The sequence below is a fragment of the Ursus americanus genome, chromosome 34 (genome assembly GCF_024610735.1).
Source record: "Ursus americanus isolate L20-20 chromosome 34, mUrsAme1.1.p, whole genome shotgun sequence".
NCBI classification, from domain to species: Eukaryota; Metazoa; Chordata; class Mammalia; order Carnivora; family Ursidae; genus Ursus; species Ursus americanus.
In genome coordinates this window covers 4372144-4392542 of record NC_142160.1, presented here as the reverse complement: position 1 = coordinate 4392542, position 20399 = coordinate 4372144, and the positions used below count along the sequence as shown (strand labels likewise).

The 20399-nt window shown below is 38.2% G+C and overlaps 1 protein-coding gene across 1 annotated transcript in view; it reads right to left on the bottom strand.

The window, feature by feature from the left end:
• Positions 1-4489: 4489 nt before the first annotated feature.
• Positions 4490-20399, bottom strand: part of LOC123776454 (serine/threonine-protein kinase MRCK alpha-like) — a 60804-nt gene continuing 44894 nt past the window's right edge. The window contains exons 10-16 of the mRNA XM_087858842.1: positions 18170-18251; positions 16099-16315; positions 14971-15033; positions 11443-12039; positions 7253-7350; positions 6083-6167; positions 4490-4620 (exon numbers count right to left, since the gene is read on the bottom strand). Of these exons, the coding sequence (XP_087714968.1) occupies positions 4490-4620; positions 6083-6167; positions 7253-7350; positions 11443-12039; positions 14971-15033; positions 16099-16315; positions 18170-18251 (1273 nt within the window). The remainder of the gene's footprint in view (positions 4621-6082; positions 6168-7252; positions 7351-11442; positions 12040-14970; positions 15034-16098; positions 16316-18169; positions 18252-20399) is intronic.

The window sequence follows — 20399 nt, the reverse complement described above, 5'->3', positions numbered from 1 at the left end:
GACACGTGCGAGTCGCGGTGTGTGCCGCCGCAGGTGCCTGCGGGGTTGTGGTGGGGTAGGTGGACTCGGCCGTGCCCCGCATGTGGCGCCGCCCGCGCCCAGGCTGCTCTCCGGGAGACTTTCCAGCGGCCGACCTGGGCTGAGAGCCGGGATCCTTCCAAACCTGATGGGCAGGTAAGCTACCTATGGCTTTGATGGTGGGGTGAGAAAACGGTGGGGATGTGCTTCCTAGTGCAACACTGTTCTGTGCAAGGATGATACGAGTTATTTGGATAGACAGTAAATAAAGCCAGGCTGATAAACAGGGCAGTCGAAACCGTGGACCTGTCAAACAGTACAGGTTTTGCCTTGTTCCCTGCAAGCGCTCGCTCCTCAACCCAGAGCCTGCTGCTTTGCCCTGCGGACCTTCTGAGATTTCTGAGCACCTTAGGGGACATGTTTCCGGCCATATTTAGGTTACGCTTCTGAAGCAGCATTTGAGAGCTTGTCTTTTGAAACCTCTTGGCATTCATTTCCGTGATGTAGTCGTGGCTCCTTTCCTGTGCCTGGTTCCTCCTTCTCTGATCAGACCTTCTCTGGTGTTCCTGTAACCCCGAGTTGCTTCAACTGTTACTTCAGCCATCACCTAAATGCTTTAGTTCCTTGAGGACACAATTCCCTCCTGAGCACTAGGCCATCTGCTTCCTGAACTTGTCCCCTTGCAAGCTCTCTAGTGATCTCAAACTCAACACTTTACACCACAAGGTTGCTCCTTTGTACTGTGTTCCTGACCTCACAGAATGATAACGTTTTCCCAGCTGTCAAGGTGGAAACCTAGTGGTCATGCTTCAGTTCATCTTCCTCATGTCCAGAAAGTTATTAAGTCATTTAACTTCTTTAAAGCCCTGTGCATTTCTTTCCTAAATTACTGCAACTGCCCCATTGCTTTGCAGTCCATCTATATTACCGCCAGGGCAATTTTTTCAAACTGTGTTATTAATGTTAATTCCTCAGTTAATAATTCAATGTTTTCTGTCCTGCAGGATGCAAACCTTGTTGCAATATACTTAGGACCTTAGTCTATTCGATCTCTTATCCTCTATTTTTCCTGGGATTGGACTCTCTCACTAATATTGCACGCTTCATTCCAGCCACACAAAAATCCATAAGAGTTTTCAGAACTAGCCATAGTGATTCATGCATCACCATCAGTATTTCTCAGCCTCCTCATTATTTACATGTTGGGCCAGATAGTTCTTTGCTGTAGGGACTGACCTGTGCATTAGAAAATGTTTAGCAGCATACTTGGCACTAGATGCCAGCAGCATACCCACCCCACCTAGTTTTGACAACCAAATCCCCCCGCCCCGCAAAAACCCTTCAGATTTTACCAAATGTTCCTGAAAAATAGTCTCCAGGTGAGAACAACTGGTATACACATTTACAAATGCTGTTCATTTTACCTATATATAATAGATGCCTGATAGATAATCCCAATTTGAGAATATTCAACAAAGGAATGAGAGGAATAAAAATAAAAATAATTCACAAAGTAGGTCATTTTGCAAACAGATCTTATCTCTTCAAAAATCAGTGTCTGTTTCCAGACAGAACAAATCATTAAAAATCATTAAAAATGAAGACTGCCAAAAATGGTAAATATGTGGGTAAATATAAATTGTTTTCCTTTTTAAAATAAGTTCTTGATAGTTTACTGTTTAAGCAAAAATAATACCAAAGTATGGTGATTTAATAAAAAAATACAACACATATGGAAACAAAATGTATTACTATAGCACAAAAGGTTGGAGAGGGAGATGGAAATAGGTTGTTACGGGTTTTTATAATACAGATGAATTGGGATCATTTCAGGGTAGATAGTGATGTTAAAGATGCATACTTGTGATACTGTGATTTATAATAAGTTTACATTTGGTCTTTGTCCCATTTCTGCCACAGAGCTTCTAAAACCCTTGGAATTTCCTAAGTGATGAGAGTGATAAAGCTGTCTTTTGTGATGTTAGATTAGGTGAGTTTAGAAAACACATAAGAATGTGAACCTCCTTTTCTTTTTTTTAAAATTTTATTTATTTATTTTTTTTTAATGATTTTTTATTATATTATGTTAGTCACAATACAGTACATCCTCGGTTTCCGATATAAAGTTCGATGATTCATTAGTTGCGTATAACACCCAGTGCACCATGCAATACGTGCCCTCCTTACTACCCATCACCAGTTTATCCCATTCCCCCACATGAGAGACTATGGACTATGAGAAACAAACTGAGGGCCTCAGAGGGGAGGGGGGTGGGGGAATAGAATGTGAACCTTCTAATCACATCGCTGGGTTCCTTGACAACCGGCCCCCATTCTTAGGTGTGGTAGGAGAAGGAAGGGAAGAATGAAGAGAAGAATAAAGGGGGGGTAAACAGAAGGGGGAATGAACCATGAGAGACTGTGGACTCTGGGAAACAAACTGAGGGCTTCAGAGGGGAGGGGGTGGGGGAATGGGATAGGCTGGTGATGGGTAGTAAGGCGGGCACGTATTGCATGGTGCACTGGGTGTTATATGCAAGTAATGAATCATGGAACATTACATCAAAAACTAGGGATGTACTGTATGGTGACTAACACAATAAAAAATTATTAGAAAAAAAAAAAAGGAAAAAAAAAGAAGGTTGGAATTTATAGTTCCATTCTCCTCAACCTCCGGGGAGGGGAGAAAGGCTGGAGGTTAAATCCATTACCAATGGCCAATCGATATAATCAATCATGTCTATGTCATGAAGCCTCCATAGACACCCAGAAGGACAAGGTTCAGAGAGCTTCTGGATTGGTGAATACATGGAGGTTCAGGGAGATGCTGGACTTGGAGAGGGCATGAAAACTCTGTGCCTTTTCCATATAACTTGTCCAATTTTTCCCATTTGGCTGTTCCTCAGTTCCTTATATAATAAACTCAGTTTCTCTGAGTTCTGTAAGCCACTCTAGCAAGTTAATTGAACCCTAGGAGGGAGTTGTTGGGGCCTCTGATCTATACCCTGTATGTCAGAACCACAGGTGAGAACCTGGGCTTGAGACTTGTCTGAAGTAGAGGGGAGTGGGCAGTCTTGTGGGACTGAGCTCTTAACCAGTGGGATCTGACACTATCTCCAGGTAGATAGTGTCAAAATTGAGTTGAATTGTAGGACACCCAGCTGGTGTCAGAGAATTTCTTGGTGGTGTTGGAAAACTCATACATCTTAATTGGTATCAGAATTATAACAATCTACATTGGAGAGCAACCACCAAAAAAAAAAAAAAAGTGGTACAAATAATAATTATAAGAGAAAAATTGGATAATTAAATACACAATTAATTCAAAAGAATCCAGAAACAAGGAAGAAAAAGGAGATATAGAACAAATACGAAAGATGATATATTCAAAACCAAACATGTCAGTGTATTTATATTAAATGTAAGTGTTCTCAGTACTCCCAATTAAAACGTGGACATTATGAAACTTAATGAAAATCAAGACCTAACCATAAACTATATCTAGGAAACACACTTTAAATCATTTGACACATGTGAGTTAGGAGTGAAGGATGGGGAAAAAAAATGCTGCCATGCAGATTCTAAAGTAAGACAAGCTATAGTGGCTAAATGAATATTGGACTAAGGAGGCTCCTTGATAAGGACGAAATTTTCATAATGATAAGATCAACTATCTTATCTAACATAACCTAAATGCGTGTGAATCCAATACAAAAAACTTCAAAAATATATGAAGCCAAAATTGTTGATGTGAAAGGAAAGGAAAAAAAGAGAAATCCACAATTATGATTGAAGATTTTAACAGTTCTCTCTTCTTTCAAAAAGACTTGAAAATTTGAAACTTGAAAAACTTCAAAGTTTTTGGTAGAAATACTGACTTAAACAGCCGCAGACTTCAAAGAAGCTCTGCCATATTATATATTTTTCATATGATTATGGTTCTTTTAAAAGAATTTGCACCACTTTAGAAATGTTTTTATTTGTAATCCAAAGAAGACCAGCCTGTGCTGGTCCAAAGAGTACAGCCTATGCTGTAATCCAAAGAAGACCTACCTATTACCAGGTAATGGCTCATCACCAAAGGTTATCCTAAAGTCAAAGCAAAACACATCCAGAATCGGAAAGTAATCAATCGGCATGCATACACAGTACTATTTATTTGTTCGCAAAGTGATTACAGGACATACATTGTGATGTGTATACGCATTTGTTCTATATTTATGTCATATGGAGGCTTACGTACTGAGTTTCAGTTTTTCCACATTCATGGAGAAAGAATCGACATTGAACTTCCATTTATACTTACTACATAAAGGTTTTCTTTGAAGTTTCACAGAGAAATAAACATAACACTGATGGGAACAGAGATTTCTGCCCAAGTTTCAGAGATTTATTTCTTTTTCTTCCAAATAACATCAAATAACATGTGGTTCTGCAGTGGTCCTTCTGGCCCACATGTGAAGGGTGGTGGTCACAGCCCCATGGGCGGCCTCCCCTTCCCTCTGGGAACTCTGAAGGAATACCGCCGCTTGCTGTGGAGGTGTCGGACCATTTGCTTCTGATGATTATCTGATGTTTCAGGAAATACCAGCTCATCTCCATCTATACAAATTTTTAAACAAATAAAACAACAGCATCCTTTAAACTGTTCAAATGCCTCCCTGTTCAATAATTTCACATAATCTCACAATTAAGGAACTGCACAAATATACTACTCTAATTTTTAAAAGTTAAAACTGGATGCTTATGGCATCCATTATCCATTATCAAGAATATGAAGGGAGCATTAATGAACAGAATTTAATGTTCCATTTAAACAGTACTTGAGAAGTAAATCTGTGCCGATTCAGAGCTATAAAGCAACATCGTGTCTTTAGAAGGGGAGAGCAGTTGCCTCGGTGGCATTCCACTTTAATTGGCCTGCACATGTCTATGCTGTTTTCCTCGTACCAGATTTTTGTGGTGTAAGGGCATTAGAATATTCTGTTGTGCTGCAGGGTAAAATGTAAAGGGTGAATCCTCCTATAAATAAAAACGATTATTGTGACAAAGCAAAGCATTTCTGAGGCCCACAACAGGAGGAAGAGGTACAGAGGTGGCGTAAAGTGACCCCACCCAACTCCCCTCTACTGGAGGTAAGAATCAGCCTCTACTCTCTGCCTTTTCTAACCTTGGGGGAGGATACAGCTCTTCTTTAATATTTAGAAGTAAATATAACTGTCACCCAGAAACCATCAAAACTGCTTTAGACTTCAAAAAGACAGTAAGAAATCTTGTTACAGGTTAAATTGAGTCTCCTCCCAAAAGATGTTAGATTGATGTCCTAACCTCCAGTACCTGTGAATGTGACCTTATTTGGAAATAGGATATTTGCAGATGATCAAGTTAAGATGAAGTCATTGCAGTGACCAGCCTGGAGCAGGTTGTCTCTCACAGCCTTCAAAAGGAACAAACCCTGCTGACACCCTGATCTTAAACTTGTAGCCTCCAGGACTGCGAAGCAATACAGTTCTGTGGTTTAAGCCACCTCGTCTGTGGTACTTCGTCATGGCAGCCCTAGCAAACTAAATCTTAGCTGCACTGTGCATTCCGTCCTATCAGTAAAATAAGGGAAAAAAGAAATGAATCCATGTGGCTTTTTTCATACCACAAATCTAGAGTCTAAAAATATAGGTGGGAGAAGCTGAAGGAGGGCGGGGCCGGGGCGGGGGTGGGGGCTACATCTGCTTTCAGCACATGAACTGCAGCTTGGTGCACTTCTAGACCCTCAGCTTGTTCGGAAGTGAATGCGTCTTCACAGTGAACGTTGTAAATGGTGATTACGTTGTTTACAGATGCTTATGTCCAACTATGCCTAGATCAGTCCCACTGGAAAATGAGTGTGCCAAAAGTAAATGTTGTATCTATACAGATATGCAACGATGAAGAAGAATCACTCTTGGCCACCAGCTCATTGAATCAATGTCAGATCTTCTCCACTCGCTTGTTCTGTGACCTTGGGACGTCAGCTAGAGACATGGAGTCTTAGAAGTAGTTCTACTAAGAAGAAGAAGTTGTTTCTTACATGTCATCTTATTTTTGAAATATATTAATCTAATTGTCTCTGAAAGTAAAATATTTAGGGATCCTTCACTATTCACGGGTCGAACCTAAAATAATAAAAAGCAAGATTACCATCTCAGCAAATACTTTTTAAAATTAAGTTATGCCTATTTGCTTAAATATAAAGCATTAGTTATTGAAATATTCTAAGCGCCCCCTCAAAATACTTTGTTCCCAAAAACAAAATGAACAAACAAACCAACAAAAACCAGAAAAATACAAGTCAGAGGGAATGGATGCTGTTAAAAAATCATGGATAAAATTTCAGAAACATGAATATTGTAGGTTAAAGAAATCTGAAAATTGGTAACAAATAGAAATACATTCAATTTTTCAGTTAACTTTTTAAAAGTTATTAGTAATAAAATGTTATCTTCAGAAGATTCATCTGCCTCATAAATTCATTTTATCAAGCAGTTAATGTGACTGATTCGCATTTAGAATGCTGGAAATTTTTCATGTTTTATGTAGTTAGGCAGTCCTTGCAAAAGCTTTTCCCACAGCTGATATTGTTTAAAGTAGGACAAAATCTCACATAATTGACTACTTTCTTCATCCTATTCCTGTATGAACTTTTTTTGATACATAGCTCATCTTACGTATAAATATCCCAAAATTTAATTATTCTTAAATCTTCATTGATCTTTTCTTACAAAATGTGAGTCTTTTATGTTTAAATTTTTTATGTTTGAGATTATTTGTAGTAGAGATAAAAAATTTTTATTGTGAATTTATAAAATCCTAATTGAGAATCTTAAACACAGCTTTGTTTATATATTTTTTCTTTTTTTTTTCCTTAGCCTATAAAATTTTCTTTCTCAGGATGAAAAATTATACTAAGTGAAAATTAGTAAAAGTAAAAGTAACTAAACTGAATGTGGATGTGGCATCTATAGTGTATGATATAAATAAATACATATAAATGTACTATTTGATCATAACAGTCCTACTTTAATGCAAGTATGAATCACAAAATAGCTTTTGTACTAGTAATAAAATTAACCAATTTGGGTTTTGGTGTGAATTTTCCACTCTCAGTTCAGCCTTCAAATTAGTAAATGCACAAATGAATATTCCTGTTTCCATTTTCAGTCAGTAACTCATTAGTCACATGATCTCAGTGTCAAATCACCTTCTTGAGAGGGACAGTCTGAATCCATTCCATGGAGTTCACATTAAAGATGTCCACTGCATTTTCACTGTACACGGAGAGATATGGGGCATTGTAACCTGGGAGATGGGGAGGAGATGACAGCAAGTGTGGGCTTCAGGATTCATTTTTTAACTGGATTTTTTATTAAAATAATTATAAATTCACATGCAGTTTTACGAATACAGAAAGATCTCTTGCACACACTGTCTAGTTCAACCCAATGTAACATTTTTGCAAAACTAGGTTACTGATATTGATAGAGTCAACCTACCCATCCTAGGCAGATTTCCCCAGTTTACATGTGTGTAGGTGTGTTTGTGTGTGTATGTATGTGTGTGGGTCTGTATACGTTATCACCTGTGTAAGTTCATGTATCCACCACCACAGTCAAGATACAGAATATGTAATATACCACCACAAGGATCCCTCAGGGTTCCCTTTTATAATCCCACCCATATCCCCCTCCTTCTCTAACTCCTGGGAATCAATAATCTGTCCTCCATTTCCAAAATTTTGGCATTTCAAAAATATTGTATGAGTAGAACCACACGGCATTCTTGATAAATCGTATCTGCTAAACCCTAATACATAAAAAAAAAACCCATCAGATTGGAAACCTAAGAGAATTCCATTATAATCTAATTATCATATAGTTGCTGCCTCAAATATTTTTAATATGGTTAAAATAAATAAAAGGAATAGATGATGTGCATGGTTTACGTTTTAGAATACAACATAGTGAAAGTCTGACAAAAAGCGTTCTAACATTTTCATCTAACGGCAGCTTTATTAAGTAATTGCGTAACAATTCAAGATCTGCAGCTCCTAAACTAATTCAGCTTATAGCAAGAATATAGTGTAAGATTAGCAAAGTATATGTGGAAAGTGAAGTTAATGAACAAAGCAGTGAAAACTTGCAGCCACTAACATTTTCTATATTACTAATAATAACTTACGATTACAAAATTCTCACCTGAATATCTCCCCATTAAAACAACAGCAATATAACAACTCTTCCTATGCTCTGGTTGTGCCATCCTTCTCCCTTTTCTTACAGCCAAGCTCTTAAGAGTGCCATCTACCTTTCTTCCCCCACTTCCATGCTTCAGTCCAAGCAGTCTGACTTGTGCGCTAACTCCTTCATTAAAACTGCTCTCACAACAACCACCAATTGTTGCTGAAACCAACAGACACATTTTAGTCTGTCTTACTTGACTGCTCAGTGATACTTGCCTCCTAGAATTCTCCTTTGTGGGCTTCTTGCCTCCTGACCATCCCTCTGACATTTGTGTTTCTTGGTTCTCTAACCTGTGTCCTCTTCTCTACTCTGGCAGTACAAACTCAGCATATCCAGGGAATCAGGCGGACAACATTAGGGACTAGTAATCCATTTTAGCATTGCCACGAGAAGATGAGCAGACATCATGTGCCCCAATGTGCTTCAGTGTGACATAACAACATTATTAATGAAGTATTCTTAATAATAGTCTTTAGAGCTCATTTTCAGTTACAGGAAATTTAAAATATGAAGGAAGAGAAAAAAGAACCATGAGGAAACAGATCCAGATCGTGGAACATCCTGCAGGACAACAAATCAGTGGCTTGGAAGACCACTCAAGATTAGACAATATTTAAGATGATAACAATAACAAGGAATGTGTGGACCTTTGAATTTCGATTCCAAGAAATACATTGTCAAAAGAGACATCTTTGTGATAATCAGAAATATTTGAATATGGACTGTGTATTTGATGATAATAAGAACCATAGGTAACTTCTTCAGGCGTGATAATAGCAATGTGATTTTATGAGAAAATGTCCATATTTTTAGAGATGTAATGTAAAATGTATAGAGGTGGAATGATAAGGACTTCTGGGAATTGATTTGAAATATTTCAACACAACAAAAAAGAAAGAAGTTAAATGATCACAACCTTCATCCCCTGTCTATCTGAGTCCACCCTTCCTTGTGTTTTATTAGTAAATATCAGTGGCATCCACTCATTTGCTCAAGTTCGACATCCGAGAATCATTACTGATTGTCTCGTCCCTCAGCTTCCACTGCCAATCAAATGTAAAATTTTGTCAATTATATCTCTTCGATATCCCTCAAGTTCTCTCCTCTCCACCCTACTGCCTCTACTTTATACAATTTTAATCCACAATTTCTACAATGACCTCTAAGGTGGTCTCTTGGCCTCCAGTTTTACCTTGCATCATCTTTAATCTAACCATTGGAACCTAGGGATTTTTCTGAAATGCAAATCTAACCATATGCCTACAAAACACCTTCTGTGGTCTGCTTCATGAGAACCCCTCCAGCCCCATCTTGAACTGTCATCTTGAACTCCATGCCTGAAACACTGAACTTACAGTTGCTCACACAGTGCAGTGTGGATGACCTATTCCAGTTATGACGGGGCAGCTGATATTGGACATGCCCTGCCACCATCAATAATTATAAAACTGGAAAAAATATATATGATGTAACTTTTTAGGTATTCGTGTACAGCACAGGACTGCCATCCCTAAAGAAGAAGAAAGACATGAGGTAGATCCTACATTCCCTTAGCTTTCTGCTAGGAAAAATTTCCAAATTGCTGTGCAGAGAAAATGGAGCCCAAGCAGAGAGTGGAAGTTTTGCTGGGCAGAGGAAAGAGATTCTAATGTGTCTGGAATTTGCCAAGTAGAGTACACAGAGGAAAGAGCACAAAAAAGTTCTCCCAGACATCTGCACACCAGTTCCCTCAAAGTCCCTGGTCAAATTCAAAGCTGCTCATGGACAGAGCAAAACTCCATGAGACCTGCTCAGAGCATTGAGGGATGAACAGAAATTTCATGGGTAGTACAGTGCTGGAAAAACAGATTTCTGACCTAGACAGAGTGGAGAGACATTGGCAAAAACCCTGGGCATTCAGTTGAGACTCCAATAAGGCCATTCTTCAGGAGTAAGGACTAAACGAAAAGCCAAAATAGGCCTATCCTAACGATTCTAAGGCGAAGCCTGAGCAAAACCAAGGTGACTAGTCCATCAGAAGATTAACTGTCTGTCGGAACAAAACACAACATTCTCTAGAGAGTTGTGTAATGCAGTCCAGAGTCCCTATATCATAGCATTCATAACGTCCAGCAAAGGGTAAAAAAATAAGATGTAAAAAAAAGCAGGAAAATATCATCCTTGATCCAGAAGAAAAAATAGTCAATAGAAACAGACCCACAGATGAACCATATGTTGGAATAATTATAATTATTGTAAGTACTCAGGACTTTGTGAAAAATATAAACATATTAGAAGATAGGACAGTTTCACTAACTGGAAACTTCAAAAAAAATTGAAGAATACAATATCTCAAATGCTTAATTCCTAGATAAACCAGGGAAAAATGATCAATGAAAGTGAAGATGGGCTCAATAGAAATTATCCAAACTGAAGGAGAGAAATAAGAATTTAAAAAACACTTCTCATTTCTTTAGCTGGCCTTCCCTGACCCACTGGTTTAGAGTAAGTATCCCGCCCAGTGCGCTCTTGTAGAATACTCTGCTCCCCTGTCACAGCACTTGCTTAATTATTGGTCTTGTTTCATGATTATAATCTCCATAACGGACACAGACTACTTTATGTTTAATATTGTGCCCTTAACCCTTGGCAGAGTAAGTTGCTCATATTAAGTGCTCAACTATTCTCTAAGTGAATTAAAAAAGGCTGTATTTAATTGATAAAATGATGGCCTGCACCAATAAAATATGAAATAAGCTAAAATTATTTAGGAACCTTACATGTATACTTTACATAAACTAAAGCTAAAAGGGAAAACATAGTAACTATTTCTTATGGTTTATTAATGTGTATGTGATTTTCAGTGACCATGAAGATAACCTATTTAGGAGCTTACAAAGAGCAACAATTTGGATTAAGGATATATTCAAGGTGAATTTTCCTATGAATATAGAAAATGATAAAGGCTAAGTTATCACATGTATGACTTAGATATAACTTCATTAAAGCTGTTCTACTTAAAAAGACTTAGAAAAATCAGGAAATACCTTCAGTGATATTGTTTTCAGAAATAAAACCTGTCAGTAATAATAGTTAGCTGAAATAGAAATATAATAAAAAAAGGCAAGAAAGATACAGAAAGACAAGAGAACAAATTGTAAGATAGCCTTACGGCAATAAGTTGGAGTTGCTGGCCACATCAGTTCAATTGGCCTAGATCGGAGGCCCCTGCTGTCAGTGTAAATTCCAATGCTCTTAAAACATAACAGATATTCAATACTGGAGATCTCAATTGCACAGAGAGCATCCACTGGTTGATGTGCAATAAATGATAGGGTAGGGTCATGTGAGTGGAGCATCTTGTATGGAATTCCTTCTCTCCTCAAGGGGTATCTCAGGAATCCTGACTGGAATCCTACACAAAGCTGTTCACTGAAGATGGCCATCCACTGGACATTGGTTGGGATTTGGAGCTCTTTAAATTTTCTGTGAGAAATTTTCTTGCTCTGAAACAGCTCGTAACAAAAGACTTGGCTTTTCCTAGCTACACAGAGGCATATGTGGGCCCCTTGGCACACTGTTCCGGAAGTCATTGTCTGACACCCTTTTGTTTCTGCCAGCTTGTGAATATCAGTCTTCTGTCCATCCAAAGCTGACATGGGGAACAGTTGCACATGGTGACTCCTCCCAGAGATCACTGCAACCATCTGGCCATGGGGAATGAGCTCAATCTGATGAATCTTCTTCATGTCACCAACCCGAATAATTTCTACACAAATAAACATAGTTCTAAGTCATTTTCAAATTCAAAATAATCCCTATTTATTTATTTTGAATGTTCTCCTCAATTTTACACAAAAGCAATTGAAAAAATGTCCATAAAAATGAGCTCATAAGTCTTAATGTTATTAATGTGAATAAATTCTTTACAAATAAGATGGTAAGACACCTTCAAGTTAGCAATGTCTTCTTATTTTAAAAAAATGTTTAATGAGGTATAATTGAGGTATACCATTATTAATTTCAGGTGTACAACAGAATGATTCAGTATTTGTATATACTGCAAAATGATCACCACAATAAGCCTAGTTAACATCCAGCACCATACATAGTTAACAAAATTTGTGTTCTTATGATGAGAATTTCTAAGATCTAATCTCTCAGCAACTTTCAGATGTACAATACAGTATTACTGGAGTCATCATGTTAAACATCATACCTCCAAGACTTATTTATTTTATAACTGGAAACTTGTACCTTTTGACCCCATTCATTCATTTTGCACCCTCCCTTCTCCACCTCTAGCAACCACCCATCTATTCTCTGTTATCTATGATATTTGTGTGTTGTGTGTGTGTATATGTGTGTTTTTTTGCTTGTTTGTTTAGATTCACATTAAAGAGCCATCATATGATATTTGTCTTTGATTTATTTCGCTTAGCATAATACCCTTAAGGTCCAACCATGTTGTCACAGATGAAAAGATGTTCTTTTTATGGCTGAATGATATTCCATTTTATAGAATACCACATTTTTTATCCATCCATCCATTGATGCACAATTAAGTTGTTTCATATCTTGGTTATTACAGATAATTCTGCAGTGAACATAGGGGCAGATATCTTTTCTAGTCAGTGTTTTTGTTTTCTTTGGATAAATCACCAGAACTAGAATTGCTAAGTCATATAGTAATTCTATTTTTAATTTTTTGAGGAACTTCTGTACTGTTTTCCACAGCAGCTGAACCAAATAACATCCCCAGCAATAGCATATAAGAGTTCTCTTTTTTCCACATCCTTGCCAACACTTGTTATTCCTTTTTTTTAAATAATTTTTTAAATTATATTGTGTTAGTCGCCATACAGTACATCCCTAGTTTTTGATGTAAAGTTCTATGATTCATTACTTGCGTATAACACCCAGTGCACCATGCAATACGTGCCCTCCTTAATACCCATCACCAGCCTATCCCATTCCCACACCCCCCTCCCGTCTGAAGCCCTCAGTTTGTTTCCCAGAGTCCATAGTCTCTCATGGTTCATTCCCCCTTCTGTTTACCCCCCCCTTTCTTCTTCCCTTTCTTCTCCTACCGATCTTCCTACTTCTTATGTTCCATAAATGAGTGAAACCATATGATAATTGTCTTTCTCTGCTTGACTTATTTCGCTTAGCATTATTTCCTCCAGTCCCATCCATGTTGCAGCAAATGTTGAGAAATCGTTCTTTTTGATGGCTGAGAAATATTCCATTGTATATATGGACCACATCTTCTTAATCCAGTCATCTGTTGAAGGGCATCTCGGCTCCTTCCACGATTTAGCTATTGTGGACAATGCTGCTATGAACATTGGGGTGCCTATGGCCCTTCTCTTCACGTCTGTCTCTTTGGGGTAAATACCCAGTAGTGCAATGGCTGGGTCATAGGGTAGCTCTATTTTTAACTTTTTAAGGGACCTCCACACCGGTTTCTAAAGTGGGTGTACCAACTGGCATTCCCACCAACAATGTAGGAGGGATCCCCTTTCTCCACATCCTCTCCAACATTTGTTGTTTCCTGCCTTGTCAATTTTTGCCATTCTAACGGGCGTAAAGTGGTATCTCAATGTGGTTTTGATTTGAATTTCCCTGATGGCTAATGATTTTGAACATTTTTTCATGTGTCTGTTAGCCATTTGTATGTCTTCATTGGAAAAGTGTCTGTTCATATCTTCTGCCCATTTTTTGATTTATTTGTTTCTTGTGTATTGAGTTTAAGAAGTTCTTTGTAGATCTTGGATACCAGTCTTTTATCTGTAGTGTCATTTGCAAATATCTTCTCCCATTCCGTGGGCTGCCTCTTAGTTTTTTTGACTGTTTCTTTGGCTGTGCAGAAGGTTTTTATTTTGATGAAGTCCCATAAGTTCATTTTTTCTTTTGTTTCTCTTGCCTTTGGAGATGTGTCATGAAAAAAGTTGCTGTGGCCGATGTCAAAGAGGTTGCTGCCTATGTTCTCCTCTAGGATTTTGATGGATTCCTATCTCACATCGAGGTCTTTCATCCATTTGGAGTTTATCTTTGTGTATGGTGTGAGACAGTGGTCAAGTTTCATTCTTTTGCATGTAGCTGTCCAATTTTCCCAGCACCATTTATTGAAGAGACTGTCTTTTTTCCACTGGATGTTTTTTCCTGCTTTGTCAGAGATTAGTTGCCCAAAGAGGTGAGGGTCCATTTCTGGGGTCCGTCAAATATGGGTTCTCTTTAGCTAAGCCATTGTATAGGTGCCAGACGTCCAAGAGGACAGTAGTATAGAATGGCTCTGTTTGACTTCATCTGGACCTCCATTTCTCCTTCAAACAACCATGAGCACCAGACAAAAACAAAGAACTCTTCTATCTTCTCCAGGAAATACCCAATTATATGTTATTACTCATTGTGGTGCTGATGTAATGGTGGGGGGGTAACAAGCAGAAGCTGTGTTTTTTTTCAGGTGCCAATTGGAAGACAGTAAACTGAGTTCTTACAGTGGACTTATTATATAAAATCACCTGTGAAGATATTTAGACCCTGGGGGATTATGGATCTCCAGATAGTAGAAAAGTCGTCTTTTGACTTGAAAACATATCAAACCAGATCTGGAAGATTTCTTTTACAGAATGAAAGAGAACAAATCTGATATTGTTATTTTTAGTTATAACTCCAGGACAGTAAAGACTCTCCTTACCATCTATGGTAACGTGCACCACGAATAACCCTTCTTCATTTCCCAGAGCGATTCTGTTGTGATCTATATTTGACACATAAATATAAACGTCAAGGATTTTTATGTGGGGGGGGTGAACATTAAGTAAAGCTATTAAAATAAACTGGACAAATGTATCAGTATGGAAGAAGTTTAAAAGTCAAATTAGATACATATTTAGCATATATAAAAATGAAAAGAAACAATAATAATAATTTGCAGTAGTTTTCTTTCAGATTATAGAAGTAAAATAAAACATGACTTTTCTCATTAGAAAGATCATTATCTTTATGAATACTTGAAGATAATATCTAAGCAATGGTGTATTTCTTTATTTGCTATCTGTAAGTAACTATCTCATGAACAGAAAAAAAATTGTATCATTTAATTTGTGGGTGCTCCTGGCCTGAACTGTAACAGCATTGGGGGTGTGTAAGAACACAGCAAGAACTACAACTCAGAGTGCAAGGATAGCATTTATTGAGCGAATGCCTTAAATTCAAAGCACAGAACTTTCCATGTATTAGCTTACTTAACCCTCTTCATAACTGGAAAGCAGGAATTATCTGCACTTAACGCATGAGCACGGTAGTAACAGGTTCCATGTTACACAGCAGTAAATAGCAAAGGCAAAAGAAATGATGTTTGGGAAATAAAAATTGTTTATTGAATATTGATCTTGGCAATTCACTCATCTGGTCACTTATTTTTCATTTACGTATTGAGTTCTGGGCATTGGGAATACAGGTATGAAAGATAGTCTCTGCCCTCGAGGTAGATAGTTCACAGTGACTAAACAGGGTCACACCGCTCGTGCATTGGAGCCAGATGGGTTTGGGGAGTCAATTATCCAGACTCAAGAAAGGTATTACTGTATATTAAAGAGACGTCATTTGGCACAGGGCCTGGGGAACCATCATAGAATGAAGGATATTAATATTTTTGCAGAGTAGTAATGGGTGGGTGGGCTGTGGGGAAGACCCCCAACAGCCCCAGTCAGTCAGGTTTGGCTGACACATGAGTTATGAATAAAGGGATGGTTTTCAGATCTCGATGTGGAGATTGGGGTGAGGCATACGAACCTCAGGCATAAATGTTGTAAATCCATACCTATGATTGCAGCTGTCTGGGTGGTTTTGATAAGGGGCAGACTGCTATCATAAGCCTCTTTCAGCACATAGACTGAGTGGTCTCTGGAGTGACTTTTTCTCAGCATCGTGTGCAAGTCACTCAGCACTCCCACCCACTCACACTTGTCATTCTCGCTGTCTGCTAGGATTGGTACTGAGTACCTATTGCCAGGCGCTGAGAACTGAGAAGCTGTGACCTGCAATGATTTAAGGAATATCTCAGTTATAAGAAAGCAGAACTCTTTATGCCAGCCTGTTTAGAGTTTTTCATCAATATCACCATGGGTAGATGATACTTGTAATACTGTTTATCACCCTGTCCCTGGTTAGTAGAATAAATGACGTGAGCATCAGAACCCAGGCCAAAAGCAAAATGTCAGAATCACTTCTATTTTGACCTCATAAAAATACTGGGTACTCTGTCCAAATAATATTGAGCTTCATAATGAAAATAGTTACCATCTATTGAGTGTTGACTCTGTCCAGGAACTGCTCTAAGGAATGTACATATGTTAATTGATTTAATCCCCGTGGAAAACTCAACAGGGGGACACCACTGTTCTGTCCATTTTACAAGTGAGAAGACAGGCACAGTGGTGAAAATTGCTAGCAGTATGATGCCAGAACCCCCACTCTGAGCCTCTCTGTTTCTTCAATTCTAGACACAGCTTTGTACCTTTTGGTAAGTGTCTTAATTGCAGTCAGGCAATGTGTCTTAATTGCAGTCATCGTAATCAATTTGGATATTATGCAACATTCAAGGGTCTTTTGTTGTTAAGTCACAAATACTTAGAAGTACTTATGCTTTCCTGGCTGCTACGTGCCAATGATTTACATCACTACTAGTGAATGGCAAATAAAATTTAAATTTAAAAATATATTCTTAGCCTAGCAGCACTCTAAATTCATATGTAAAACTTTCTTTTGTAAACATCAATTAAGCAGCAGTAGCATAATAAATTCCTGCTTCCTAAGTCAGTACCAATGGCCAGGCCTTTGTAGGGTTTCTGGGTGGTTGGGTAGAGTCTACATAGATTTCTATCCCTGGACTGAGGAACTAGGATACCCTTGTGCAGCCTTTGTTAAATACAAGAGTCATGGGTTGACTGTAACCACCTGGGTCACGAGGGGACTGCAGTCCTTTGCTTTCTCTGTCACTTTATAGATAGAGAATCACTTCCAAAATCACTTTAATTTTTTATATGAATTTTAAAGAGCGGAGTGTTTATTTTTTAAGAGATTGCAGGGGTGCGTGGGTGGCACTATTGGTTGAATGTGCTACTCTTGGTTTTGGCTTAGGTCATGATCTCGGGGTTGTGAGATGGAGACCTAAGTCAGGCTCCATGCTCAGCACAGAGTCTGTTTGTGTTTCTCTCTCCCTCTCCCTCTGCCCCTACCCCCTGTACAGGCACTTTCTCTCTCTCCCTTTAAAATAAATAAATCTTTTAATTTTTTAAAAGATTGCTAAAGTACATTCATCCTTGATTTTTTGTTTTGTAATCTTGGTTTGAATTGGAAGTGACTTCAGAAGGTTGCCTCAAAGGAAACAATTTTACAAAGTGCTTCTAGTTTCAGAAGCCGCACACTCAGGTCCACGATGAACCATCTGTCATGATAACCTTGAAGGAGGGCGTCTCACTTTGTCACTGTTTTTCCCCTATTGTTCGTACTCCCAATACCACTCTGCTGTGTAAGCGTCTGTTCTCAGCTATAGACCTGGTATCTGTCCTTTTACCTTATTGTGTGGGATGAACAGACCTCCTCAGGAACATCTGCATTTTAAGGCTTAGATTTAACTGTAGGATGAATGTACTCATGTACATTGTGGCTCATGTAGAAAGCTCTTTACATTATCCCCAAATAGAAATAGGGGGGTAGAATTATTGTGGCAAGTTGGAGGTGGGAAGGGGGACATGATCCCCCAGCACTTCTGAAATCTCAACCTCCAGTGACCTTCAGCAGCACAAAGGGCGTTGACCCTCTATCGACAGCCGAGAATGGGCTGAAGCAAACTGTACCATCAGAGATCCAGTGGCAGCACGCATGCTTACTTTAAACATACGGGGCATTTCCTTTCTCCGTGCAGGAATAAAATCGGACGGCCAGACGGAACTGACAGAAAATGCTCCATCCCTGAAGGAAAAGCAAGACACTGAAAGTGAGTAGAATCACCTAAAAGTGAGTAAAACAATATATAAACATAATCATCAATTTCAATTTCATTGATTTTGGACCCTCTTTTTTGTAGTGACTGACAGCAGTCACAATATTGTATCAGCAGTGCTCAGCCAGCAGCATATTAGAAAACCCAAGCAGGGGAGCCTGGGTGGCTCAGATGGCTGAGTTTGGTTTGGTTTAGGTTTTGATCTCAGGGTTGTGGAATCGAGCCTCATGGCAGGCTCCCCTCTCAGTGGGGAGTCTGATTCTCCTCTCCCCCTCCCTTTGTCTTTCTCTCACTCATGCACTCTCTCCCTCTCTCAAATAAATTAATTAAAAAGAAAAAAAGGAAGAAAGAAAGAAAACCCAAGTAAACTCTAGGCTGACCCCAATTCAGACAGTCCTCACGGACTGGAATAGAGCACCTGACTGACTCCAAAGCCACTGCCTAGAATAAGGGCCTTGTGCCCTCAGATCAGCTGATCTGACAGATTTTTTTTAATGTTACTAATTTATACTTGACATATAACTGCATATATTTATAAAGTGAACAATTGAAAAAGTTTTGATTATGTATACACCTATGAAACCATCACCACAAAACGTCCATGATGAACATGTCCATCCCCTGAAAAAGTTGCCTGGGACTGCTTTGTAATCCCTCCCCAGTCAGTCGCTCATCTGCTCCCTGGCACTTCAGATTAATTTGAATTTTCTGGCATTTTATATAAGTGGAGACATACAATATGTATTTTTTTCTGCCTGGCTGCTTTTTCTCAGCATAATTATCTTGAGATTCATTCATGTTGCACGATGAATACTAAATTTCTTCTTATTGGTGAGCAATATTCCATTGTATGGCTATGCCACAACGTACCCATTCACCCAATAATGGACATTTGGGTCCTTTCAAGTTTGGCTATTTTGAATAAAGCTGTTATGAATATTCATGTGTATCTTTCATGGACATAGGATTTCTCTTGGGGAAATACCTGGGAGTATTTCCGGGTATTCCAGTCTCTCATGATATCATAGGTGTGCATTTAACTTTTCAAGGAACTGCCAAACTTTTCCAAAGCAGTTTTTTTTGCATACAAATATCTAAAATTCCAGTATCATTTGTTGATAGCCTTTACAAATTGTAGAAAATATTATATACAGTTGATCCTTGAACAATGTAGGGGTTAGGGGCACTGACCATCCCCATGCAGTCAGAAATCTGTGTAACTTTTAACTCCCCAAAAACTTAATTGCTAGTAGCCTAGTGTTGATTGGAAGTCTTACTGATAACATAAACAAGTAGATTAACATATATTCCGTATTATATATATATAAAATATACATATATTTTATATATAACACATATTCTAAATTCTTATAATAAAATAAGCTAGAGAAAAGAAAATGTTATTCAAATCATAAGGAAAAGCAAATACATTTACAGTACAGTATGCTGTACTGTATTTATCAAAAAAAATTTGCATGTTAAGTGGACCCGCGCGGTACAAACCTGTGTTGTTCTGGGATCAACTGTCCATTAATAGAATAGAAAATCCAGAAATACATACACAAATCTATTACGTATATATATGTAAATATATTTTTGTATATTTGCAAATATATTTTGTATGTATATTATAAATGTTTTATACATGCATGTATTTGTGTATGTATTTCTGGATTTCTTCTTTTTTTCAAAGTTGTTTTGAAACTCTTTGCATTTCTACCTCTGCATTTCCCTATGAATTTTAGAATTAACTTGTCAATTTCTAAAAAAATGAAAAAACCTGCTGGAATTTTGATTAAGGTTGTGTTGAAAATATAGATCAGTTTTGGGAACACTCACATTTTTAAAATACTGACTTTTCCAATGCATGAACACAGTCACTCTCCATTTATTTAGGTCTTTGTTAATTTTTTTTTTTTTAAAGATTTTATTTATTTATTCAACAGAGATAGAGACAGCCAGCGAGAGAAGGACACAGCAGGGGGAGTGGGAGATGAAGAAGCAGGCTCATAGCGGAGGAGCCTGATGTGGGGCTCGATCCCATAACGCTGGGATCACGCCCTGAGCCAAAGGCAGACGCTTAACCGCTGTGCCACCCAGGCGCCCCTAGGTCTTTG